Raw genomic sequence first — 27046 nt, 5'->3', positions numbered from 1 at the left:
AGGTTGTATGTGGCTTTGAGCAACTTGGTCTTTGCAAGGTGTAACTGCCCATGGGAGGGGGGAATTGGAGCTATATGAGCTTTGAGATATCTTCCAACCCAAACCAGTCTAGGATTCTGATTTGTACATTTTTTGGGGCTGTGTTTGTAGGGCTTTGCACTTATGGGGGTTGTATTTCCCTGGCCATACATTTATGGGGGTTGCTAACGCGGCTCTGCGCATTTGTTGGGCTTCCAGTTTTGGACCTGTTCCTTTTTGGGGCCACGCCTGCAGTTGCAGGAGCGCTGCCAAGCTCGCCCGATGCGCCACCGCCGGACGCCAACCATAAAATTAAACCCCGACTGTGCCCACCCGCCCCAGTTTCCGGCTGCCGCCAGTGTGGCTGTTGCGGGGCGACGGGCGCGCAGGCGTAATAGTGGCGTGTGACGAGGGGAGTGTGGAGGTGCTTGGCTGTGGTGGCGGTGAAGAGCGTTACCCGGATGTCGCGCATGTGCAGTGGCGTCCGGACGTGTCGGAGGCGGCCGCGGAGTGCGAGCGGCCGGAGCTGCGGTGACGAGGCGACGGTGACGACGGCCGTCACTGGGCGCCTGGGTTCCCCCTCCCCCGCGCCGCCGGCCTGAGGGTGGGGGGACGGAGGCTTGGCCCACTCTGCCGCACTGGGGCCGGCTGAGACGAGAGTAGGCTCATCCCCGCAACCGTCGCTACCCCTCACCCTAGCTGCAGGCCGCGCCCGGAGAGCGGCCGCTTCGCCGCCGCCCGCGGCCCAGGTAACATCCGCTCTCGCCTCTCGTCCGCCTGCCCGCCGGGGCCGCCCGCAGCACGCCCTCTCCCACCGCTCGCCACCGAGGCTGCCGCAGGACCGGGCCGGGCCGCCCTGCCGCGCTGGAGGCGTGCCGGCTGCTGCTCCGGGGAGCCGAGACAGCGGCTCCTCCCACCCGCCGTCCGGGGGCTTCTCCTCGGCCCCGTTTCTCTGGCTTTCCTCCCTGGCTCCTTCCCCATCTTCCCCTCTTTTCCTGAACGAGAAAAAAATATGATCGCCCCGCCTTCAAACTTTTAGGGTTTTTTTTTTTTTTTTTTTTTTTTTTTTTTTTTTTTTTTTTTTAATCCCGGCAACGGCTCTCCAACCGGCCTGTTCCCAGTTAAACTTACTTCCGCTGCCGTTCGTGCAGACTGCTCTCATCCTCCTCTCTCCCGCACGCTGGAAAAACACTCTAGGTGGTTTTATGTGAGCCGCTTCTTGTTTACTTCTTTGAAATCTACCATCTTATTCGCGGTAACAAAGAGCGGTGCCTTTAGCTCATTTTCAGACAGCATGGGGCTGCTCTCAGCACAAGGGGTATTAATTAAGATCCATCCTTCCCTCCTTCCTTCCTTCCTTCCTTCCTTCCTTCCTTCCGACTTGCTGCATAGTTGAGCCTTATGTTTTACCTACGAAGACGGGTTAATTTGTGGGGTAATCTAGTTGAGAGTTAGGTGTATCACTTAGTACCCAAATTGTGCTACTGCAAGCTAGTTCTTCTCAAACACATACGGTTGGAGTAGGATCGTGGTGTTTTTTACCACCACTTCTCAAATTGTCTTGGTTAATAATAGTGTGCCACTGTCAACAGGCAAAAGTGAATTCAGGCTCCTGCACTGTTGTTACTTTGTTCAGTAATGTACATAATTCCATGCAAAGCTGTTGAAAGAGCTATACTGTCCTATAAAATTAAATGCGTTTTTGTACTCCAGCATCGTGAGAAGTAGGCAACTTGTCCTTATGGCCCTCTTATTTTTCTTGATTGGATTGTAACTGGAAGGAGTTTCTTCTCACTTTGTAGTCATGAACCTCTTTTTATTTGCTTGTTGTGTAGGCATGTTTAATATTGATATAGAAGCTTTATTTCAAAGAGCTGAAGCCTAAAGAAAAGCAGTGTCTCTAATTAGAAATCCTTTTTTAGGCAGATGGCTCTTTACATAATGCATTCAGTTGAAGTTAACACAATAGGGATGTGAGTTTTGAGAGGAATCAACAGATTTAGTGGAGAACAAAGGTGTGCCCAGGGCAGATCCGTGGATCCTGATGAGGAGCAGCCTTTGCTGTGCTGTTTTTAAGGTCTTGCTGGAATTTTAGGACTCTTCTATGTTGCTAACCTTGTGAAAAAATCTACTTTTGCTTGAGGCTGGAATTTTCCATGTTTCTGGAGGTGATTTATTTTTTTAAGTTTGAGCAAGTGCAGAGAACATTATCCCTGTGCAGATTACAATAAAGATGTTATCTAATACACCTATTTCTAGGGTATCAAAACATTACACACAAGTGAAAAATCACACTGCCTGAGCAAGGTTTGATTCTTCCTTTTATTGCTTGGTGTAGCCACAATTGTTTTCTCTTGTGAGCTTTTGACAAATTACTATTTGCCCTTGTTGAAGGAAGCCTTCTGCAAGAAGAGGAATCTCGCAGGATCCTCTGAGGAAGAGTTCAGATTTGCCATGTCATTCTATGGCAAGGATTTTCACCACCTTCTGCTCTCTGAATGTGGTCTCTCCTGCCATTTCTGGGTTTTTATCCTCAACCCCAGGTACTAGGATGAGGAGGGGGATGACCTCTTGCTCAGTGGGACTCCAGGGATGCTTCCTCACAAGTAAGATAGTTTAAGGTGCCTAGAACTGTATTGTGGAAATAGATCCAGTTGTAGAGGAGCTTATTGCCCTTCCCACTCTCATGGTGTAAGGTGCAGTAGTCTTCCTTCTCTGACCATATAGAAGTCTGTATTGAAAAGAGGAGTTGTTTTCAGCTGTATGATTTCTCAAAAATAAAAATGTGGAGAGAGGAGTGGAATCAAAATGAAAAAAGAAACTTTCTAGGATTTATAATGTGTGTATATATAGTCATATCAGCATAGTAGCTCTACCTTGCTCACCATGTCCTGCCCCCCCATGCATTCAAAAACAAGATAGGGATTGGGATGTGTTTTTACTGTTGTATTAATTTCTTGAATGTGATTAAGAAAACTGGAATTGTGTGCAGCAGAAACGTTTGCTCTGTTTATAGGATCAGTCTGTTGCATTTGTAAAGTGCTTTTCAAAGCAGTCAGTGCACAGGTTGAAGCTGAGAGGAGTAAAAATGCTGAGCTGCACTTGGTAGCTACATCAGATCAGTTTCTTCCACAAAGAAATGGTTGCTCCTACTTTTTTTAACTGTGAATTTATGTTAAGATGAAAGAGTTGCCACTCAGTTGTCTTAAAACTCTTTTCCAGTTTCTTTTATGCTGTCATGTGTCTTACATTTTTGTAGCTACTGACAGTGAGATGAGCAGAATTGAGACTTATGATTCAGATATGCACACAAAAAGTATTCTGAGGAGTGTTGACTCTTACGTACAGAACAGTGTCTGTAGTACCTTCTTAGTACTCTCTCTTGCTCTTTAATGCTAATTGTTTTTATGTCTACAAACACTTTGTTCCTGTTCACTCTTTGGGCAAGTTGATAATAGTCTAATATGCTGGAATGTATCTGCAGTTTAATAATTCATATCTTCATCAAATCATAAACTGGCTTTTTTATTGATTTATTGATTTTTCTTTATCATAAAACTGCATTATTTAACAGCAAAACTGTAGTAATGTTTTGGTGGTTAAAAGCTATCAAATGTATATGCTAATTTTCTGATATTTTTGTGTTTGTCTAATTTTGGAAACAAGAGCCTTTCTTGTCCTTTATTCATGTGAAATGTTCTCGCAAGATGTCAATTTGTATGCTTTTCTAATTAGCCAGTTTGTTAACATCACATTACTGCCTAGTATCAAAATGCTGGAAATCTGTTTGGAATGGCTGTTACTAGTAAATCACATTCCAGAGTATCAGTGGCAGGCTCACTACCCTATTAGTTTACAGTAGGGTTTATCATATCAGTGTTGGGCCTGGATTAACTGTCTTGCCCAAGATGTTGGATTACTGATTGTGTGGATCATATTCCTTTGAGTTACATCCCTGATTTCCAGCTCCATAACTGCTTGGTTTGTCTGCATAAGTGTATTGTTTCCTTTGCTTGTTAGGGGTTGATTGTTCTCCTCAAATTGCAAAAAGTGGGTTAAGGTCACATTAGGGCACATTAATGGGAGTTTAGGTGAGGTCTTCAGGCTATATAGGATGTATGGAAGAATTATGGTGTTTGTTCAAGTTTGCATCAGTCTTGAAGGAAGAGTTTCAGTTAATGGTTACTTATCAATTCTCTGAGATAACAGTGTGTTTGTTACAGATCATCAAGGGTGTTTTTAATTACCTGACAATCTGAACTTCTTTTGTCTTACAGATTTACTTATTCAGAGGCTCTTATTCTTGTTCCAATACTTAGAGTATTGCAGAACACTAGTTGTTGTTCACTTGTTTTATAATATACCTGTTAATACTTAGTTATTGAAATAAATTACTTTCTATAACATAGAATTATAGACTCGTTAAGGTTGGAAAAGACATTTAAGTTTGAATCCAAACATAATCAAGAACTTCTCTATAACTTTGTAACTTGTTAGTATTTTATATTACTTGTCCCTTTTTTTCCCTGTTCTGCTCGCATCACACTATAGCAAAAGGGAGGGAAATACCTTTTTATTCCTTGGTGAATGAAGCTGAGAGCTTTACTACAAGCACTGTCTCCTGCTACTGTTTTTCTCATGTTCCCTGTCTCTTCTCTCTGCCTCTTTTTTTCCCAAAGCACTCTCTCACCCATTTCTGTTTCCATGAAATTCCTGAGTAGAGGGAATTAAGAACTTCTTTGCTCAATATATTTGGCCCTATGTATTCAACTGTAAATCTAAGCTTGAACTGTAGTGTCCATTTGTAAAACATAAAAACATGGCTTGTCTCCAAAATATACTAATGCTTCAGAGGAAATATGTCATGACGCTTATCAATATGTGCCAGATTGATACCCACTGACCTCACTCCCTCCTTTTGGAGATCAAAATTGCAAGATTAAAGACAAGATTTCTGTAGATGTAACTTCTAAAAGGAGGCTCCTGAATTAATGTGCAATTATGCATCAGCAGTGTTTAACAATATTCAAAATCTTAAACTGGCCTGGCTTTCAAAAATGCTGAAGAATCGGATGCTCCTACTGAGCGCAGTGGCAGCTGAGGGGTGATTTCAACATTTCTGGAGATCATTACACTTAAATAAGGGTTTATTTGCTTGATATTAGTCTTCTGAAAGTCAGCCATCAAAATTCCCATTCATGGTTTTAGGGATGTAAAAGAGCTGCATGTCTAATTTTAAGCATCTTTAAATAAAGCTCCTTTAGCTATTAACTTTATCAAGTCCCTTATTTGTGATTACTTATGTGTATCTATCTGGGATGCTGTTTTATATTTAAGGAAAATGATGTTCTATTTTGTTTTAGCTGGTAAGCTTTGAGATTTACGTGAATTTGAGTTGCTGTGGAGAATGAATGGCAGGTTAAGCTTGACTTTTAATAGAGGCTTATTGATTTGAAGCATTAAAAGAAGCTAGTATTGAGGGAGAAAATTTAATAGCTAGGTAAAATGATCTTACTCAAACTTATAGGTAATTGTTTTCCTTTGGGAGAAATTAGGTCCAGAAGCATCCTTACAAGGGAAAAGTATTGAAAATGGAGGGGGGGGGAGGATTTGCACTGTGTTTTTTCCCAAGTATACCAAAATGTGATGTATTCAAGTTGAAATCAGAAAAAATACTAAGTGGGGAAGAGTTTGTTTCCTTTTATAATTGTGCTGGATTTGTATTGCAATATTCCTTTTACAAGGAGGGAAGTCATGTTAATACTGTAATTTGTGTGATACGTTAACTTTCTAAGTTAACACCCCACTCTTATTTTTGTGCAATGCATTTGTTTCCAATAAATAGCTACTACTGCTGTACCTCTAATGACATGGAAAATTTCAGTGCAGAAACAGGTCTTAGACTGGATGTGTTCTTCAGATAATGAGAACATTTTTTTCTTTAACGATTGAAATCACATATATTTTATTTACATTGCTGAGAACAACATGGTAGTTTCAAAAAGGCTTATATTTTAAGTTTACTTGGAAAATGTAAATGTAGTAAAATCACTTATATGTATTTGCTGCCACTTTCTTAAGAAAGCCAGACCACATAGTTCATAGAATGGTCTTAGTGAAGCCAGAGCTGCTTGAAGAACCAGAGCAGCTTTTTGACATTAGACTCCTTTTCTGCAACTGCACAAAATCTGCTGTCCTATGTTTCTGGATAAAGCAAGATAAAGTGTAACAATTGGCTCATTCAAAATCAAGAAAATCAGGCCAGATATAATTTGTGGATTAAAGGAAACTTAAAAAGGATCATGTCTGCTGGCTTTGAGAAGAATGGCTTCATGACTAGGAACCTCTGCAGGTTCTTAACAAATGGAGTTTAATGGCTAAGTGTGTTAGGAGGGACTTGGTCTTGAGCTTATATTTAGTGTAATTAAGACAGTTCTGTTTGAGACAATTTAGAAGTGTTTTTTTAGTGATGTCAGTCGATTTGTCTTGATCCAGAAGAAGCTCGATCCAAACAAGAAAAGACAAATGTGCCAGTTGAGGTTTTCATATCTAAAGATACACACAATACTAATTTACATAATTGTGTATTAAACTAATGGCCAGGTACAATTTTTGCCTTTCTGGTTAGCAAAGAGAAATAGAATTGATCAGAGGTCAGAACATAGTTGAACTATTTGAACAGCATTATTGCATGAAGATGACAGATTATTCTGGTGTGTATTCATGCTTATTCACTATTTACATTTTGTTTAAGTCAGTGCCACTTGATTCCCAGCCAGTATTTTCACTTGTTTTCATCCTGCCAGTATAAAACATAGGAAATCATTGTTACTGTTCTCATTTTCCTGATTCATTTAATACATTTCTATATGTACATACTATGTGTACATATATATAAACTATAATCTTTATTTAAATATTGTTACTAGGGGAAAAGAAATCTTATTTTTAAAACTGCAAGCAGTGTCTTAAGCATGTTTTAGCTATCATGGGACAAGAAATGCGGTTTTGTCATGTGCTTTTAATATTCTGCACTTGAAAATAAAAGAAGCACAAAGCCACAGACTTCCTTAAAAACATGATCTGCAATGTTAAAAATAAATCTAATGTAGATATTTTTTCCTCCTAGGTTTTACCAAGAGACAGTACATCTAACAGTTAACTTGGATCATCTCTTGTTCATCAGCTTGAAAATCATAACAGCCCCCAAAACTGACATTTGATCTGAAAGAAAAAAGCTGTGACAAATGGACAATATGTCTATTACTAACACACCAACAAGTAATGATGCTTGTCTGAGCATTGTTCACAGCTTGATGTGCCATCGACAAGGTGGAGAGAGTGAAACTTTTGCAAAACGTGCAATTGAAAGTTTAGTTAAAAAGCTAAAGGAGAAAAAAGATGAATTGGATTCTTTGATTACAGCTATTACCACAAATGGAGCTCATCCTAGCAAGTGTGTTACAATACAGAGAACGCTGGATGGGAGGCTTCAGGTTAGTACAAGTGAAAATCAGATGTTTTCCTCCTAGTGAAGCTGGAGCCAAAGTGATTGACACAGGATCCTAGAGTGTTGAGGAAGAGTAGCTCTTCTCTTGCATCTACCCTTGCTCCCATTTGTAGGCATGTTTTATGGCTGGAGCTCTGGACTGCTGCAGTAGTGGTTTGTTTGTTTTCCAAAAGGAGCAGAAGGCATTGGATCAGCTGTTCTAAATGATTATGTGTGTGGCAGTAAAAACCAGGGTCATGTAACAAATTCAGCTGTTTATCCTGGTATTTTCACTACAAGCTTCTGTTAGCTCTGTGTTGGTCAGAAGTATAAAGACAGACCTATTCTAAGAAGCTACTCCAAGGAGTCTGCACTGAGGATTTATGTTAGCCTTATATCATCAGTACTCAGTACCTGTATAGCTTGGGTTGCAATTTCCTTGTTCCAGGACAGATGTCATGTTTGCTGGCTAGCTTTCTGTCTACCCTAGGAGCACTTTTTAAATTTTTTTTTCATTATAATGGAATGGCATTCTTCTACTTGTAAATTCCTTATTGTGTAGCTCAGCACCTTGTTCCTCTTCTGGGGCAAAACTCCTTAGTCATCCATGGTGGTGAAGGTGACCATACATACTACCTTAAGCACAAATTCTGCTTCTGCCATTTTGTATCCAGTATTTTTTCTTAAGAATCAGTGTTGATTTAACCATAGCAAAACCCTAATAGAGATTTATTTCTGTTGAGTACAGAACTTGGGTAAACTGTACGTCACCATTTTTTTTCCCATGTTTTGATGATGGAGAAAGGTTGTGTTGTTGTTTGTCCTCTTCCAGCTTTGCTCCTCACTAAGTAAAATGAAATGTGTTGCTACTTTCCCAATCAACTCTTGTGTCTAACTTTTTAGGTGGCTGGTCGCAAGGGATTCCCTCATGTGATTTATGCTCGTCTTTGGAGGTGGCCTGATCTTCATAAAAATGAACTCAAGCATGTTAAATATTGTCAGTATGCTTTTGACTTGAAATGTGACAGTGTCTGTGTAAATCCTTACCATTATGAGCGTGTAGTATCGCCTGGCATTGGTAAGTAGACTCTTGATTTAAAATGGAACAGTGAGAATAAAATGTAAAATGTTTTCCTTTTGAGTGTAGAAAATACAGGCCTAAATTAGAAACATTAATTGTTAATTATATAATTATAAATTACTCTCATATACTCTTGTCCATCTTCTTAATGGAATTATTCTTTTATTCAAAATTTAAAAGAACAATTTGTTGCTTTTGTTTAAGTCTTTCTGTTGTCTTTCACACAGTTCTTGCAGTCAATGTGTATCCTAAGAATAATTTAGCATTGAGACTTGTGTTGAGATAGAGGGGATATAATATGTAGTCTGTAGTACCAATTTGTAAAGTTTATAAACTTAATGTTCAAAAGTTGTTGAAGATCTCTGAATATAATTTTCTATGCCCATTTCTTTTTCTTCTTTTTAAAGATCTCTCGGGACTGACACTACAGAGTTCTGGTAAGTAGTTCTGTTTACTATTGCATTTCTATGGATGCAAACTGTGTTAAATTCTTCAGTATGTACACCGTTTATTCCGTTGTATTTCCTTAGGAAAGATTATAGAGAGCAGACAAAAATGCATTTTTCTCTCTGGTTTTGGAAAAATCAGCTAAGTAGCATATAAGAGGCATGATAAATTCTTTAAATTGAGGCTTCAGCTGAGCTTGTCAGTATGTTCTGTTTTCATTGCTCACAACTTATAAGTCCCACAAAAAAACCCCAAACAAGAAAACTCTCACCGTTGAATGCTGCTAATTAATAAAAAACCCCAGACACCCAAAACCGTGTGCACCTGTATGATATGCTAATTAATTGAATTGTGAATAATAGATGGTTATGATGTAATAAGTAGTTTAGCAATAAACTGGTATACGTTCTGTAATTAATATGCAATTGAATGACGGAGTCTAATATTCTTGCTGTCTCTGAAACTTGAGAGAAATTGGACATGAACTCTCCAATGAACATTATTCAGAAATTATGAGATTGTACAGCTGGTAACTTCTTTATTTCAAAACTGTTTTTTTTTTTTCCTTCAGGAAGAAATTCATAGAGAAATTTGGGTTACCCAATATTTTTAGCAAAGACGACTTAAAAAAAAACCAATCCACCCAACAAACTGTTAACTTCACAAGCTTTAGCTTGTTTGCTCACCTCTGCTAATTGTTACATGTGTCTTCTGAAAAATTATCCTTTTATACAGAATCAAAGCTTACTAGCCAGCAGTTAAATACATAAATGTTTTCATGTCATGCAACTGATTTTGCAGCAGGAAACAAAAAAAATTACTGTCAGATTTTAATATATTTAAGTCTGCTTTAAAAATGAGCATGGGAGCTAATGTAGTGTGTTATTTCAAGATGCTCAATAGGATATATAGAAATAAATTCTTGTAGTGGCAATGGTAGTAATTTCCTTACATTGTATGTGGAATATTCTGAATTAGTGGCTACATTATTAGATATGGAGTAGTGGTGTATTGTCTTTAAATGTGAATTTGTTGTTTTTAGTCAATTTGGATGGGAGTTGCTTAAAATTATTTAAGGGATGCATGAAGTATGTAATGTACTGTGTTAATAAATTATTTTTCATAGGAGCTTTATTTATGTTCTTATTTGTATACTAGGAATTGGTTTGTTAACTACTGCATTAACATATATTTAGGTGCTTGACAAAAAGCATATTCTTCCCTTTTATTAACTGTGTCCCATCACACAGTGATGGACTAGAAAACAAAATGCTGTTGGAGTTTACTATTGTGGGACTAAACTGCTTGTTTGATAGCAGTAAGCAAAATAAACAGTTTGCTTTTCTATTCAGTTATGCTTCAAAATTTCTTGCTGCTGGCTTGAAGTGTTTATTTGTAATTTAGTGGAGTGCTTTAGCAATGTTTATATAGGTTAAATTCTCCCCCCACTAGTTTTAATGGCATTGTTATTGCTTGAATGTAGTAGCACAATCTATGGTTAAATCCTGAAAATAGATTTGCTTTGCATGTTTAACTGTTTGTTTCTTCACAGCTCCTTCAAGTATGTTGGTGAAAGACGAATACGTTCATGACTATGAGGGGCAGCCATCATTGTCTTCTGCTGAAGGCCATTCAGTCCAAACCATCCAGCATCCACCAAGTAACAGGGTATCTACAGAGCCTTATAGCACCCCAGCCATGTTAGCTCCTACTGAGGCTAGCACTACCAGCACCACTAATTTTCCCAACATTCCTGTGGCTTCAACAAGTAAGAATGAGATGATATAAAATACTAAACTCTGAAAATGTGAAAGCTCAAAGATAACCACTGATTTTTGACAAAGTAGATCTTGTATTGGAACTGTGCTGCTGCCCCACTACACTGGTAAAAGTGTGTGGCAATATGATCTAGGCAGTCTCATAAGCATTAACATAGGGGTTTACCTTGGAGCATAATTTGAGTAACTTTCTGGTGGCCCAGTCTTTTTTCAGTGAGACTGACACTACATGACTCTTACAAGACTCTTGAATATGCTAAAGATTCAGTAACACAATGTTAAAACAATTGGCCAGTAACAAAAATATTATGGCTATTATTTAATTATTGTTGTAGAAATGGAAGAATTTTATTATTTTATCACAACAGAAAATGGGATAACAAACAGATATGCTGTAAGGTAGCAATATTAAGATGTTTTAAGGCAATTCTTTAGTGTTCCACAATTGACAAAATGTATCTTCCAGTTTTAACTTGATTATTTTTATAATGGCCCACTGTACTGCCAAAGTGACAACCCTAAGTAATATTTTCATGAATCTGTGGAAGTGCTGCGTTGAAGTTTTTTGTTACTTTTTTGTGTGTATTTGGTACAAGTGGAAGAGTCTGGTTTGCCAACACCAAACCTCACGTTTCACTCCAGCAGGACAGTAAAGCATTATGTGTGCAGCATCCTGTAGCCCTAATATAGGGAAACCATGAAGTTTGGAGGGGTTTCACATACTCATTGTCACTTTAATATCAAAGATGTGTGAATATGATGGATTTCATGTTATCAAATTTGAATTATGGTGGAATTATGTTTTTATAATGTCTTGAATTTTAGCTGGCAACTTTTTTGTTAAAGCTAATGATGGTTTTGCCAAGGTGGGATGTGGTGTCTGTATTTGTCTCCAGCAGAGATAAAAGGATAGGCAGTTTAATTGTATTGCTTTTGCGCAACAGTTTATTGTCAATCGATTTTTCTCATCAGTGTTATAATTGTTGGAGCCAAGTGGACAAGAAAAAAAGGCTCATTTTTAGGTTTTGGTTCAAGTTCTCAATGTATTAAATTCTGCTAGCCCACATCAGTTTGAGTGCAAGTGCACTTGTGAAACTGCTGATCGGTTCAGTGTTAATGGCTGAGCTGAAGTCTTTTAAAATCAAATTCCGTTAACCTGTTCTAAAATATCTGTAGTTTTACTTTAAAGCTTAGATAATTCCTGAAATACTTACTTGGGAGGAAAAAAGCCCAGCAACTTTCTCAGGAAGGAATCCAGTTATGTATGCAGCTCTATTCAAGAACTATTTCTAAAAATAAAATACCATTCAGTATGTTTTGGATGAACACAAATGAGTTCTCCTTAGGAACAGTAGTTATAACATGCTGAAAATAAACAACTTGTTGGACCTGCTACTGGCCTGTTTGGATTCACACCAAATCTATTCCAGCTATGTTATTCAGTAAAACCTGATGTTTCTTCTTTCCTTTCAAACTGAAAAATGGGATGTGAACAAAACAAAGACACACTTGATAAACGTGGTTCTTTGCATACTTTTACTCTTTAAAATATTAAGGGTGTCAGAGTCAAAATTAGTTGATGCAGAATCTTGTTTCAAGTTTCCTTAAGACACTCTGGTGAATGGAAAAAAATACTGAAACCAAACTTGTAGGAACTGTGTATTGCAGTGCCTCTAGTTGGGTGTATCTTCCTACCCAGTAGTGCTGAACTCTTCTTAATTAAAATTTTGGAATGTTCATGAATAGGTAGTGTGTTTTTTTACCGGGTCAACCTACCAGTATATTGACAGGTAGCCATAGTGATGGACTCTTAGAGATTGCTTCAGGGCCTCAGCCAGAAACTCAGCAGAATGGGTTTACAGCTCAGCTAGCTACTTACCATCACAGCAAGTGTATATGTATATGCACTCTTTTTAGTTTTTTAAAACCAGTTTCCAAATGTCAGGAGAAATAGAGGATTAGAAGTGAGATACAGAAAAAAAAAAATCCCTTTAAAACCAGCCACTCCTTTCTTTTTCTAGATAGTACTACAACTTGGACTGGAAGTCGGACAGCAGCCTACACACCTACCATACCTCACCACCAGAATGGCCATCTTCAACATCATCCACCTATGCATCCTGGGCATTACTGTAAGTAGTGCAGATTTCCAGATCACTTAATTTTCAATTTTGTTGAATGGTAGGGGTTCATTTGTGATTACTGTTGACCCCCAAATACTTTTCTTTGTTGTTGTTTAATATTACAGACCTACCATTACTGTGTTTAGTATTTTCTGACAGTTAAGTATAAAAGCCTGATGGACTTTCCTCTGTTAAAACAGCAGAGATTAGAAACTCAGATAGCTATAGTGATACCATCTATACTATGCCTAACAAAACTAGCATTTCCTTTCTAAACCTGTTTTTAAGACTTTGCAATCCTGTACTAAATATTTCCTTTGCTGAAAAGGAAGTCAATTCAGAATGTGTTGTTTGCATATTTTTCTTTCAAAACTTTGAAGTTCTTCGCTGTTTATATTTTCTGAAAATTTTAAAGTCATACTAAGCTTTGGAAGACGTGTCCACGTATCCTAGCCTGTTTAAAAGAACCTTGTGAAAGCTCATGCAGTAAAGTACTTGTCAATAAACTGGTCTTGCCACAGCCTGATTCATGAGTACATTTGGCACACAAACTTGAATCTCTTGTTTTAAGGTACAGGAGATAAGGAGGAAAAAAGTGATCAAACTGCTAGTGTAAGTGTCTAGCACAGTATATGTATTATAAAAATGTAGTGGGGAAAAACCCACCCAAATTAAAGTTTTTCTAAATTTTCTGGCGAAAAGCTAGAACAGTTCTTGGTCTTCTAATGTAGTACTTAACCAGATCACCTGCTTGCAGCAGTCATGGTTAGCAGAGGGAGAATAAACTGTGAGCTAATATTACAGTGACTTTTCAGCTTGTCTCTATTGAGAAAATTGTGATTTAGATACAGTTATTAAGTTTCATTATTTTGGTCTGTTAGGATCCCACTTCATCTGTCATCTAGTTTGTCAGAAATACCAGGATGTAAAAAAACTTTAGTGATGATGTAGATACTCTATAAATGTTTTTCAGTGCATGTATCTTTCCATAGTTATTATTTATAACTGGCTGGTGGTACTATATAGAGCTTTTCTTGGCTACTGCCATCTCTCACTTCAGAAAGTCACGTGTTTTGACACCTACCAGCATTGTGTTTCTTTTGACATCTGGTTGCAAAAGGTGCTCTTACTTATAATACTATGTTTAAATTTTTCCTCCTTGTTCTCTGCTGCCTGTAAGGGACCTAGCTAATTCATAAAAGTCAAGAGACTAAACTGACTAATACCAAGACTATATTCATTGTAATTTTTTTTTCCTTAGAAAATTATTTCTCTAGGGCTTCTTTCCATCTTCAGTGAGTGTTTCTTATGGTTAAGTCCACAGCATGCTGGGCAACTTGTTTTGTAATTGATGAAACTAATGAAGTATGGTTTCTGACAGACTTTTATCACCTGCCTCTATACACTGATTCTCTCCTTGCACAACTTGGGGGCAGATGTGAAGTCCTATTTCTCTTACATCTCAATGCTTTATCTGGTTTCTGTTCTCTCCTGGAGCTGGGTCTGGCTTGAGCAGCATGCAGTCTTTCCTCCTGGGATACTAATGGAGCTCTTTACTCAACTTCTGAATTTTTAGGAAACCTCTAAGAGTGTAATTTTTCTGTGGGCATTTTTATCCCCTGTCAGATTAGGCCAACTGATTCAGAAATTACTGGGATTTATAACATCGGGCATCCTCGCAAGTCTTTTTTTTTACTGGAAAACAAGCTAAGTAAGAAAACATTATTTTTCCACATATAAAACAAATGGCATATTTTCTTTTAAAGGGCCAGTTCACAATGAACTTGCATTCCAGCCTCCTATATCAAATCATCCTGGTGAGTAAAATATAACATATAATGCTAACTTATAACTTTGTGGTTTGATTATTTTTTTGTATCAAGTACTCTGAAATTTGAGAGATATAAATTCCAAAGAAGAGGAAGAATTTTGTGATTAAGTCTTGTTTTGAATTTGGACATCTCTTGGAATGGTGACATAGGCTGTGAACTGAATTTAATTGAGATGCCTAAGTCAAAGATTGCAACCCTCAAGCCCACACTGAGATGTTGCCTACCCTGGAGGTATCAGAACTCTAAATGTCCTTGATCCTAAACTTTTCAAGGTGCCTGTAGTTGTACTTTTTGCCTGCTTAGAAATATAATGGAGTTTAGGTCATGCCAAAGTTCTCTTCAATCCATAATCTAGTCCATGATTACAGCCAGATGCCCTGAAAGATAGGTATTGTGCTGCTTAGCATTTTGGTGCTGAAGTTCCTCATTGGGTCTTTGTATAAAGCTTGTTCTTTCCAAGAGTCTTCATTATTGGTAACAGTTCAGGGAGCCAAGGAGGTTTTGTCTTGTGGTACAGGCTAGCTCTCATGTAGGTACAAGGTGATATTCTGTTTTTAACAACAGCAAGGCTGTTGCCTGCATAGGGAGATCTGCACAGTTCAAAAACCTAAAAGTTTAACTTGTTTATTAATTGGCTAGTGACTAAATCCATACCAGAAATAAAAATGTTGATAATTGCTGGCTAAACTTAACTGTAGCTGAATTTTATTTCACATTATTTAGTATGTCTCTTTCACTCTATTGATTTCATCCTATTCAGTCCTCAGAGACATGAGTATTTATTTGAAGATAAAAAAACCTTAAAGTAATTTAGGCACCTTTGTTTATTGTTTTCTAATAAAACCAGAACAGTTTCTTGAGGCAAATAGTTGTACTGTTGGGTGCTGCTGTTTATAATGAATGAGTACCATTTACAGCACAGGAAGAACTCTTCTTCCTGTTGGCTTATCAGGCTGTTGTGTTTAGGTCCTACTGCACTAAGTATATCCAGTCATTTCTTGAATGCTTTCAGGGATTATGACTCCACCACCTCCCTGGACGTCCCATTCCAATGCTTAACCACCCTTTCAATGAAGAAATTTTTCCTAATATCCAATCTAAACCTCCCCTGGCGCAACTTGAGGCAATTTTCTCTTGTTCTATCACCTGTTATTTGGGAGAAGAGACTGACCTCCACCAGTCTAAAACCTCCTTTCAGGTAGTTGTAGAGAGCGAGGTCTCCCCTGAGCCGCCTTCTCTCCAGGCTAAACATCCCCAGCACCCTCAGCTGCTCCTCATAGGACTTGTGTTCTAGACCCTTCACCAGCTCTGTTGCCCTTCTCTGGACACGCTCCAGCACCTCAATATCTTTCTTGCAGTGAGGGGCCCAGAACTGGACACAGGATTTGAGGTGTGTCCTCACCAGTGCTGAGTACAGAGGGACAATCACCTCCCTGGTCCTGCTGCCCAAACTATTCCTGATACTGGCCAGGATGCCATTGGCCTTCTTGGCCACATGGGCACATTGCTGGCTCATGTTCAGCTAGCTATCAACCAACACCCCAAGGTCCTTTTCTGTCAGACAACTTTCCAACCACACCACTCTTTGAACCTGTGGTACTGCATGGGGTTATTGTAACTGAAGTGCAGGACCCACCCAGCACTTGGCCATCTTGAACCTCGTACTGTTGGCCTTGGCCCATTGATCCAGCCTGTCCAGATCCCTCTGCAGAGCCTTCCTACTCCAGCAGATCAACACTCCCACCCAACTTAGTGTTGTCTGTGAACTTACTGAGGGTGCACTCGATCCCCTCTTCCAGATCATCAATAAAGATATTAAACAGGGCTGGCCCCAATACTGAGCCCTGGGGAACCCCACTAGTCACTGGGTGCCAAGTGAATGTGGCACCATTTATCACCATGCTTAGGGCCCAGCCATCCAGCCAGTTTTTAACCTAGTGAGGAGTGTACCTGTCCAAGCTGTGGGCTGCCAGCTTTTCCAGGAGTATGCTATGGGAGACAGTATCAAAGGCTTTGCTGAAGTCCAGGTAGACATAGTAGCTCCTTCCAACTACCATCTTTCTTTTGTAGCCAATTTTTAAAATAGTAGGAGTTAAAAGGCACCACTTGGCTATTAAAAAACGCCATTTTGTTCTGCTCCCTTGCTTAATACTTCCTTGTTTTAGCCTGTACCTCACTGTGTGCAGACAAGGTCACTATGTGATCTTTGCTTTTTCTCCCGTTGCTCTACTTTGCAAATCTGGTTTGCTTTGCAGGGAGGATAGAGAAAACTGACTTCAGTTAGGATAGGAGGTAATTACTCCTATCTTAAGCCAGATCTGCTTCAAAGTTAGTTTCTGCTAGCCTAGCCATGAATAGGCTTGTATGTATTACTTCTTTATGCTAAAAGCTATAGTCATAAAGTGCATGAATGCAGATGGCTTACAAAATCTTACTGGAATTATAAACTGTACAAAGATTTGTAAGATCTACAAAAAACCCTAGCATTGTGTTGTGTCCTACCCCTACACGGAAAGGAGCACCCAATGTTTGTAGATGCCTGTGGTCAGAAAAGAATGGCAAAAGCCAAAAGGGTCCAAAGTTTTATTAGTAAACTATGTACTCTGCATGGAAATTGGTATATATTTTTCCCCTTAATAATGATGATGATGCTAATAATAATAATAGAATAAAAATAAAGAGGGGAAAAATAGAAAAATGAAAGGAAGATCAGAAAGAGAGGAAAGGGGCTCACCCGTCCTGAGTCCAGCATCAGTACAGATGACAGGGAGTCCTGGGAATGCCACCTAGGCTCTGTGGGGGTACCTTCTTATAGGTCTTCTTATAGGTAATTTTTCCCTGCCCTGGGATTAAGTTCCTCCCTCTTCATGTAAGTGAGTTAGCATGTGCAGTCTGTTCTTCTGGACCTTTCTGGAAATGGGTCGGGGGGATTTGAAGTTCCTTTGGTGGTCTCTATTCCCCTCTATTGGTCTTGCCTGCTCCTTGATTCCACTTCTGAGCTTCCGCTGTATGTTGTGTTGTCACCATGGACCTGAACAGGAAAATTGGCTCCAGAAAGGTGCTGTCATACCTTCATAAGGCCCTCCTTTCCAGACACATCATGTTCTAACTTGCCTGCTTGAATGGTCATCGGTGTTTGAGGCATAGCAGTGCATTAACTCCTTACTGCCCAGGCTTCTACACATTGATGTGTGCTTTAATAAAAAAGATAAGCCCATGTTCGCTGTAGTATGTCCCAATTTTCTGTGCTAGTAGATGTGTCTTTGTCTATCTGAACTTCCTTACATGAATGCGCACTCTTAGTCTGAATGACAAATGCAGTTGCAGAAGGCTTAATTGTCTGAATGGGTTTGTTGGGTTTTTTTGTGCCTTTCAGTCAGTTAATTGTACATATTCTTTAGCTCCAGAATATTGGTGCTCAATCGCATATTTTGAAATGGATGTGCAAGTCGGGGAAACATTTAAGGTCCCTTCAAGCTGTCCAATTGTTACTGTTGATGGATATGTGGATCCTTCTGGAGGAGACCGTTTTTGCCTGGGCCAGCTTTCCAACGTGCATAGAACAGAAGCCATTGAGAGGGCAAGGTATTCTGCAGATCCCAAAATCTCCAGATGTCTGTGGTATTTGAAAATATTTTGGTTTGTCTTCAGTATGTGCCTCTCTTTTGAAATCACAAGTATGGTATGTTTCTTTGAACTGAATTAACTATACCAGAGTAATTTTTTCTAGGCTGCTCCTGTAACACATTCAAAATGTGAACTGTGTGACAAAGCCCTTCAGAGCTTTGCAGAAGTTGCATGTTGCTTTTCATTGCTTTCAAAGGCTGTGCCTTCAAGGATAAAATTAGCAACTCGTGCCATTATATATGCAAACTGAATATTAGTTCTTCACACTAGAGAGTGATGTGAGAATAACTGCAATATATAGATTTGTCAAAGGAGCAAAGGAAGGTTGATAGAGAGCTAGTTGGATTTTCATTCATTCTCACCATGCACATGCTATGCTTTGATGTGGAACTGAAGCAATCTTTCAATTTTTTTTCCACTCCTTTGAAACAAAAAGGAAGAAAATTATTCCATGTCTTCAGAAATGTTGCATTGTGACAATCAAAATGCTAGATTGCTATAATGTGATCCAAACAAACATACAGTTCTGCATTAAAATGTGGCTTTGTATATGTACTTGATTGACTTTCTATTCTAGAATACTTGTGGGATTTTACACTTCTGAACAGAACTGAGTGTGTTTGGTATCCCAACTCTGTATTGTTAATGACTGAGGTAGTTGCAACTCAAATATCATTGCTTCTGCATTCTGTTTCCCTTAGATCTTTACATGGTATTACAGATTTTTTTTTTTAGTTTACAGATTTTGCATAACAAATGCTAACTTACACCTAAGATAATAACTACAATTTCAAGTCCTTGTATGAGCAGAGTGCTGGAGAACTGTTTATGGTTTATTTAGGAAAGTTCTGATTTATAGTATATATGCACAGATGCATTGGATCTGTTTTTCTTTTTAAGGTTGCACATAGGTAAAGGGGTGCAGTTGGAGTGCAAAGGAGAAGGTGATGTGTGGGTTAGATGCCTCAGTGACCATGCAGTCTTCGTTCAGAGTTACTACCTGGATAGAGAAGCAGGACGTGCACCAGGGGATGCAGTTCACAAGATTTACCCAAGTGCATATATAAAGGTTGGTTTGATGTTCCTAGATGAAAATTGTAGGGTAAATAGCATGTATCTGAGTCTTGTAAATGTTAGAAAAGCTATGAGACGCTGAAATAAATGTAACTTGGCTTTGAAAAACCCTAAAAATTTCCATTTGACAAGTCACTTAAGATGACTCTTAAAATTGACTAAACTGAAAGTGTCATCTAGATACTATGAAAGTAACTCATTTTGTATTTTGTCACAAGCAATCTTGATAGCAGTTTTTTGTATTTTTAGCCTTACAGGTTTAAATTAATTGCTACTGAAATTTTTAGCATAAATTATCTGTTTCTTTACTTTCTCTCTCCGAAACAGGAAAAGTTGGGAAATTATGTATAAATGCAAGAGAAGTGTATGTTAAAGTGCATGTTAGTGTTATGAACATGAAGTGATCCAGAGGTCACAGAACATTGCATGGAAACAAATTATTTTGAGGATGTTCTTACTTAGATGTGCCTCTGCCAGACTTGAAACTTTATTAAGGACAAGTCACACTTGTAAAAATACATTTTTTAAATTAAACTGCTTGAAGTTTACATTGATGTTTTTACAAGCTTTCTAGTATGAGAACAGAGTTCCTGTATATATATATTAGTGCTAAACCTGATCACAAAGATATAAAATACCACCAACCCTAAACCTAGCTGCTGAAACTTCAGACCTGTCAATTATTGGTATTTCTTTTAAATAGACTAACACATTTCAGTAAAACGATGAAGAATAAAGTCTGACAAAGTTAAGATGGACTTGTTGGCATCCATTTTTATTTATATGCCTATTTTATGGAAATACTGGGATTTAAAAATTAGAATTTTATCAGTCTGTAGAATCCTTCACACTTTGATCTTGCAGTCAGTCCCACACATGATACTTCTGTAGCCTGCTCAGTTCAGCCAAGTTCTGGTAGTGCCAGTGGCAGTATTGGCATATAAGAAGAGTCTCTAAGAATCAGCTTTAATGGATTATTTCTGTTAGAAATTAAACTAGTCAGGGAAGGTTTGCTTTTACCCAAGTGTATAGAGAGACTGTACAAGTTGCTTTGGGAGAGTAGAGAGGTCCGGATTATTTGGGCTGGGAGTTGAGAAATTATTTTCTTTATTGCTTTGGGTAAGTCTAATAGTTCAATATTTTTATTTTTTTAAAGGTATTTGATTTACGCCAGTGTCATCGTCAGATGCAACAGCAGGCTGCCACGGCCCAAGCTGCTGCTGCTGCTCAAGCTGCAGCAGTAGCAGGAAACATCCCCGGACCTGGATCAGTAGGTGGAATAGCCCCAGCCATTAGTAAGTGCATTAACTTCTTGGTTTCCTTTTTTTCCTTACCTGAAAACAAGTAACACAGCTTTCCCTCATAACAGCACCCACCCACTGCCCCTGCAACAGTACAGACAGACTTGAAATGAAATAGCAGGATTGGGGTAAGGTGGGGCTGGGATGGCATTTTGGTAAGTCTGTATTAATTCACTTTGTACCCATTCCACGCACCATTTTTCACTCTGTAGTCTTCAGGGAATGTTGGATATGGAAGTGGCTGCTTATTGTACTGCAAGAAGTGTTGCAGTATGACAGAAAGCATGTTATATACAAGGTCAAATAGCATAACTCTATTACTTTAAACAGAGATACTTTTGGCTGCTTGGATCCAAGCTCATAAAAATATTACTCAAAACAATAGGGATTACTTGGCAACAAAGTCCTTGACTATGTTTAGGAAGACTTAAGATCCTTGAGAAGAGGAAGAAGAGTGTGTGAGGGTGGGGTGTTTTGTGGTTGGGTTGTTTTTGTTTGTTGGGGTTTTTTTTAAAGTTATTCTGGGCTAGTTTTCTTAGTTACTAAATTCTAGATTCTTGAAATTGTACCTAAGTACTTTTAAAAGTGGAAATACTTACATGTCTCAGGCTGCTTTATGTGCCATAGTGTTTTCTGTATTCCTTGTATTGCTACATGGCTCTTTCCAGCTATCTTACAAATTGCTGAAGGCATCTTGGGGAAATGTGTTTAACTTTTGTCTTAGCCATACTTGGCGATTTGAAGTTTGCCAGAAGTATTCATCTTTTTATTACAGGTAAGTAGTGTTGTTTGTTAATCCAGCTTCCTGCAGGTGGTCAGTCTGATTTTCTATGCTGAAAATGCAGCATTTGGCAAACATCAAGAATAAGTGTATTTTTACATCTACATAAGGGTTACGTGTATTGTATCATGTAAGATATTGGGTGTCATCCTATCTGCTTTATTATAGAGTTTTATATTTCAGCATCCTCCCAAGATTGCAGAATGATGAAAAAAATTTAATTGTAAAAAGCGCAAATTAATTGCTGCATTCATTATAGCAGAGATCTAGAAATATGGACTGGCCTTGGCTGTGGTAAGAGGGAATTGTATGTGAAGCAAAAGCCAAACAAATGGGAATGGCTAAACAAACATGATAAAAGAACATGTCTGAACACTTACTTGAAACTTCTGTTTAGGTTTGTCAGCTGCTGCTGGAATTGGTGTAGATGACCTTCGACGCTTATGCATACTCAGGATGAGTTTTGTAAAAGGTTGGGGACCTGATTACCCAAGGCAGAGCATCAAAGAGACACCATGCTGGATTGAAATTCACTTACACCGTGCCCTCCAGCTTCTAGATGAAGTACTTCATACCATGCCTATTGCAGACCCACAGCCTTTAGACTGAGATCCCTCTGCTGCACTGCTACAGGCCATTATATTGTGAGGATGATGGATTGTAAAATACAGTACTGTTTATAGCCTGAAGATATAATTTACTTTTGTTCTACTTAATCTTCTAAACCCAGGTTTTAAAAATGTGTTTGCCATCTTGCTCTAAGCAGAAAGAAATTAAACATGCAGAATTTGGATTTCAGTTTTTTTCAGAACTTGTCATAATACAGGGCTTAAGGTGAAAGGTAAATGCCTTATGGAGACTTTATAGTATTTGGTTTGTTCCCTTTGAAACTTTCCTTCTCTATTATGGCATCTTGGTGATAAGTCTCACAGGAACCTTTTGTATGCAGAATATATATTATATATATATATTTATATCTGAAAATTCCTTCTACTAGTTACAAACATTTACCTTGTAGCAACTTTTAAGTTTCAGCTGATTTGTGATTTTTTTTTTTTAGGGAACAATAGTTAACAGAAGACTTCTTTATTTTTTTTTACAATCTTGTTATGATTTTTCCAGATTAAAATGTAGAGGCTGCCAAAAAGTGAGGGGATGAGACATGTTGTTGGCACTGATTAAAAATAGCAAGGAAAAGAAATGTGGCTTTTCCTTCACTAGTTTTTTAAGAAGATATCTTAGATTTTTATTTATATAGACAGGTGAGTTTTAAAACACTAAAGAAAATGGATACTTTCAGTGCTGACACTCAAATAACATGAAATACCTAGTCTGCAAAGTTGCCACTGAAATTGCATAACAAGCACCTAATGGAAGGAACATATTTTTATAATTGCTATTGACTTCTATGATTTTACTCAACTGAAATTTGGCAGGTGTTTAAAGAAGTTGCATGACTCTTTTTACTTGCATATACCATTAAATCATGTATAATATTGCATCAATATTTAGGATTCAGTTTTTGTATCTGTTCACCATTTCCACACAGGGCAAGATGGCAAACTTGTTTTTTATAGCTCTTGGTTATTTTAAGCCGTATGCCATCGATGGCTGTATCAATTGGCAATGACTTTATATAGAGAATTTATAGTAAAAAAAACTGCAAGTGTATTGTCTGTATGACAGATACAATGTGTATGCTTTCTCTCTAGCAAATAGTATAAATAAAATTATGAAAATCCTGATTTTTATAAATTTAGTTTGCTTATATAATGTAATTCTGCATCTTGAAACCATTGATCTTGAGTGATGGATTCCTTTCCTTTGCAAAACCTGCAACAGCCAATAGTGGTTGGAATTTTTGTTGGTTTAAATTTGCCAGGAACAAGTCCAATTTTTCTTATTTCCACTGCTTCTCAATAAAAGTGTATCCTGAGGATATATCTTTTTGACTGTTTGAGGTATGGAGAGAGAGCAGGAATTCCTTCTTTTTTAGCATGTGTGTAGGGAGTTGGAGCTTAATTAAACAGGCTTAGAAGGACATACACTGAAGTCCTTCAAGTGCTGCAGGTTCGGTCTGCCTGCTGTGCTGAGCTGACCTGGCAGCACAGCTGGAGTGGTTAACAGAAGTAGAAGTCTTGGAAGAGAATATTCAAAAGCTTTTGGACAAGTTTCTTGCACAGTTTCAGGAATCTGTCGAGGGTTGTGACAAAGTGTTTAGTTATTGCTTCTCCCATATGCTGGAATTTTTATGAAGTCAGCAGTCATTGTTTCTCTTAGGTGTGGAAGTACAGAAGACAGATGATCTGGGAGTAATGGCCAGAAATGGATCAATTTTCTCTGTATTTTCACTAACAGCGTTGTCTTCTTCAGACTAACTTGTAATGAGATCACTTTTTCTTTTGACTTATGTGGCAACTTCTCGATGTATGGGAAAATAGTGTTTGCTTTCCTCATGGCCTTTAGTTTAAAATCTTTTTCATTTTTCTTTCTCTCCCAAGTGATCTATTTTGTCTGCAAAGCAATCTGCTTCACAGTCTTGAGGAACACTCAGTAGAGGATTCAGACCACATCCTCAGAGAAGCTTATTAACCGGCAGCTTGGTTACGCTTCATCCACAACAGAAATCTTGATTTGGGGGAAGAAATTAAAAGCCTGACTACATCTTTTTCTTGCCAGCCTCCCTATTAGATTATATACCCTGCGCTTACTGCGGGGTTCAAGGTGCCTCACTGTTTGGAAAGTATGTAACCTTCTGCCTGATGAATTGTTTATAACAGGCTGTTTGTTTGATTAGGAGTCCATGAGCTTACTCCCTATTTAACTTTGTGGCTTTGCAAAGTGTTTTTCTTGATGGATGACTGATCTGTATATGACTGCTTCACAGACAACTTTCTCTACCAGTTGCTTCTGCTTTGATTATGCCAAACTTTGATAAAATAGTGAAAGATTGCTTCCACCTGTTGGTGTATTGGCCTGTACTATGGTCTGAAAGAATTCAACTTTTAAGATTAGTTTTCTTTGCCGATGTTTTGCAAGTCTCCTAAAGTCTGCACCTGCAGTGTAGTATTTAGATGGCTCAAAATGTTTGGAATAGAACAACAAAATAATGTCAGATGAGTTTATCAAAAACAAGAAATTGCAGGCTCCACGTCAGGAGAAATCTGAGCATTGTGTGAGGCAGTACAAATACTGAAAAGGCATTCAGGCATTCATCTTCTCCACCAGGCAGTTTCTGATAAGATGCTGTTGTAAGTATTAAAGGTCAAAATGAGAGAATCTCATTCTTATTTCTTAATATGCGTTTAACTTAATTTTTTGTACTTTTATGACAAGGCATAAAAGGTATTGCATAATAGATTAGAAACCCTTCAGTGGCTGCACACTGAATCTTTGAGTCTTGCATTTGTCTTTTTCTGAGAGTTGAAGAAGAGCGACAGCTACTCGATAGCCATGATGACCCCTATACATGCAGCAGGCAGGAATGTCAAGGATGCCAAAATTGTGTCTCCTTCAGCTCTGAATGTTTCAAATTCAACGAGTATTTTTTCAGCTAGCAGTCTCCTGCTTGTAATCCTGTTCCCATGTCTGCTCTGCTTAGTTCTTTCAATGAAGTAATTACCTCTGTGTTTCTCACTCTTGATTATGTGCTCCTCAAAAAACACATTGTGCTGGAATACTATGTATTTTCACTTCATGTACTGGTGAGCTGGGATTAACACCAGAAGGTTTAGATTGCTTTATCTGTGTTACTGTTAGTTTTGAAAGCGAGGGCATTTAAAGTTAACATGGTAGAGATGTAGGAGAGAAAAGCTTTTCTCTGGAATGGTTTAAAAATACTTATTTCTACAGGAATCCCTTGGAAGGAGCCATAACTGCTAAACAGTGGTGGTTGAAAGTGGTTGTTCTTTTCATCACTTTTCTGGGTTTGATGAGAATGATGTGCTCAGAGACCTGGAGCCACTGGCTGTGATATAAACCACTTCATTTACAGCTCTGGCCTACTAAAGACCTGGGAAGTACCCTTCTGCTTTCTAGGGAGGAACCTACACTGCAAACAAGACAATGGTCTCCCCCAGTCACCAAACAGGTCTGTAGCAGCAGTACTCATCGAACCTGTGTCCAACTCCTGTGCCTTACCTTTGAGACCATCTTCTCGTAACACTTCTGATGACAGCATTGTCTCTGTGTGGCTCAGGAACAACTGTCTCTGTTCTTTTACTAGGAACCATTACAAAATTCGTATACCAGTGTATATAGGGGGGGCTTCTGCCTGTAAACCCTTTAAATGTTGTCTTGATAATGGTCTTTATTGAGGCATCATTAATCTCTTCTTTGAAGAGTAAATGCTTTAGAAAGGACTGTCTCCTCAATTCGCATTTTTACTCTGTTACACAGAGTGACTGGGTTTGCTGGTCACTAATGCAACCAGTTAAAGACAGCCACGTGGATCTTCATCTAAGTGAGATTCAGACTTCATTTAAGAAATCCTCTTTCCTCCCCCCCCCCCCTCCTCTCAGGCCCCATGCTAATTAACATCTGCTCTATAAAATTCTTAGATGCTTAGTTGTCAGGTATTTTTAAGGATGCAGTTTTGGAGAGGTTACCTTCTTTTGGTTTTTGAAAGTCTTTAGAAGCTATGGTCTTGCCTGGTCCTGCTGATAACAGGAGTATTTCTATGATTGGTATCAGATTTTTGAGGACCATGGCATTGTTCTTGGGACTGAGATTTGCAAGTTGCCTGTCATAGGCATGTGTGGGAACCAGCTTTGTGCTCATGCTTCTAACCTCTAATGCACTTTGGTCCTGGACAGGGAAACAAAAATGGAAAGTGCTTCTCCACCAGCCCTAGGGGCTGGATACTGAACATCTCATTTTATTGTGTCATTCACTTTCAAAACACTCTTCTTGATTGTGTGTTTCTGAAAATTATCTAAGGCGTGTGACCATGCTGACTCAAAGCTACTGCACATGATACTGCTGACGTCCCCAAGAACTGACTTGACTTTTCAGAAATGTGAAAGTTTCACTTGGTGGGACCTTGTGAAAGCAGAACTACTGTCAACAATATCTCAAGAGGTTTTGACACTGTTGGCTGCTCTTGTGCCTTTTGGGTGATACATCGCTCCTAAATTTGCAGGACTTGTATAAGTTCACCAAAACCACATAGCACTTTCTTGCTCCTGTACCTTTTTCTGTGTCTTTCTGGTGAAGTTTTGTAACAGGATAAAGTGATTCAGCTGGATTGACAGCTGCGAAGTACCCACAATCCAAAATCTGCTGTGAGAGGGGTTTTTTTGAGCATGAAAGGCTAGTTAAGCATTTATTCTTTCAGCCATTGCCTTTTGATGAGCGGTCAACAGAATTCCCAGTAGTTCCTTTGTAGCTTACTGTATGTTTTTCATTTGACCTAGTTTGTGGATAATATACTGTAGTTAACTTTCCTGAAATTCTGTTACAGAGTATGTTTTTGATTAAAAAAGGTAAAGATTCAA

The 27046-nt window shown here is 38.5% G+C and overlaps 1 protein-coding gene across 2 annotated transcripts; it reads left to right on the top strand.

Annotated features, from left to right (window-relative positions):
• The first annotated feature begins 533 nt into the window (after window positions 1–533).
• On the top strand, window positions 534–27046 carry LOC132086110 (mothers against decapentaplegic homolog 4-like). 2 transcript variants are annotated; one of them, XM_059491563.1, is made up of 11 exons: window positions 535–767; window positions 7148–7514; window positions 8411–8585; window positions 8996–9025; window positions 10588–10803; window positions 12835–12945; window positions 14703–14753; window positions 18170–18353; window positions 19296–19464; window positions 20626–20764; window positions 21949–27046. In XM_059491563.1, exons 2-11 carry the CDS (start codon window positions 7266–7268, stop codon window positions 22158–22160), a joined length of 1536 nt encoding a protein of 511 aa, XP_059347546.1. In that variant the 5' UTR covers window positions 535–767; window positions 7148–7265; the 3' UTR covers window positions 22161–27046. The 2 variants fall into 2 exon arrangements, 1 of the variants encoding a protein (XP_059347546.1); XR_009420359.1 differs by lacking the exon at window positions 21949–27046 and having other exon boundaries at window positions 534–767; window positions 18170–18450; window positions 20626–20706.

Source organism: Ammospiza nelsoni, chromosome W, assembly GCF_027579445.1.
Source record: "Ammospiza nelsoni isolate bAmmNel1 chromosome W, bAmmNel1.pri, whole genome shotgun sequence".
Lineage (NCBI taxonomy): Eukaryota > Metazoa > Chordata > Aves > Passeriformes > Passerellidae > Ammospiza > Ammospiza nelsoni.
This window is presented reverse-complemented; position numbering and strand designations above follow the sequence as displayed.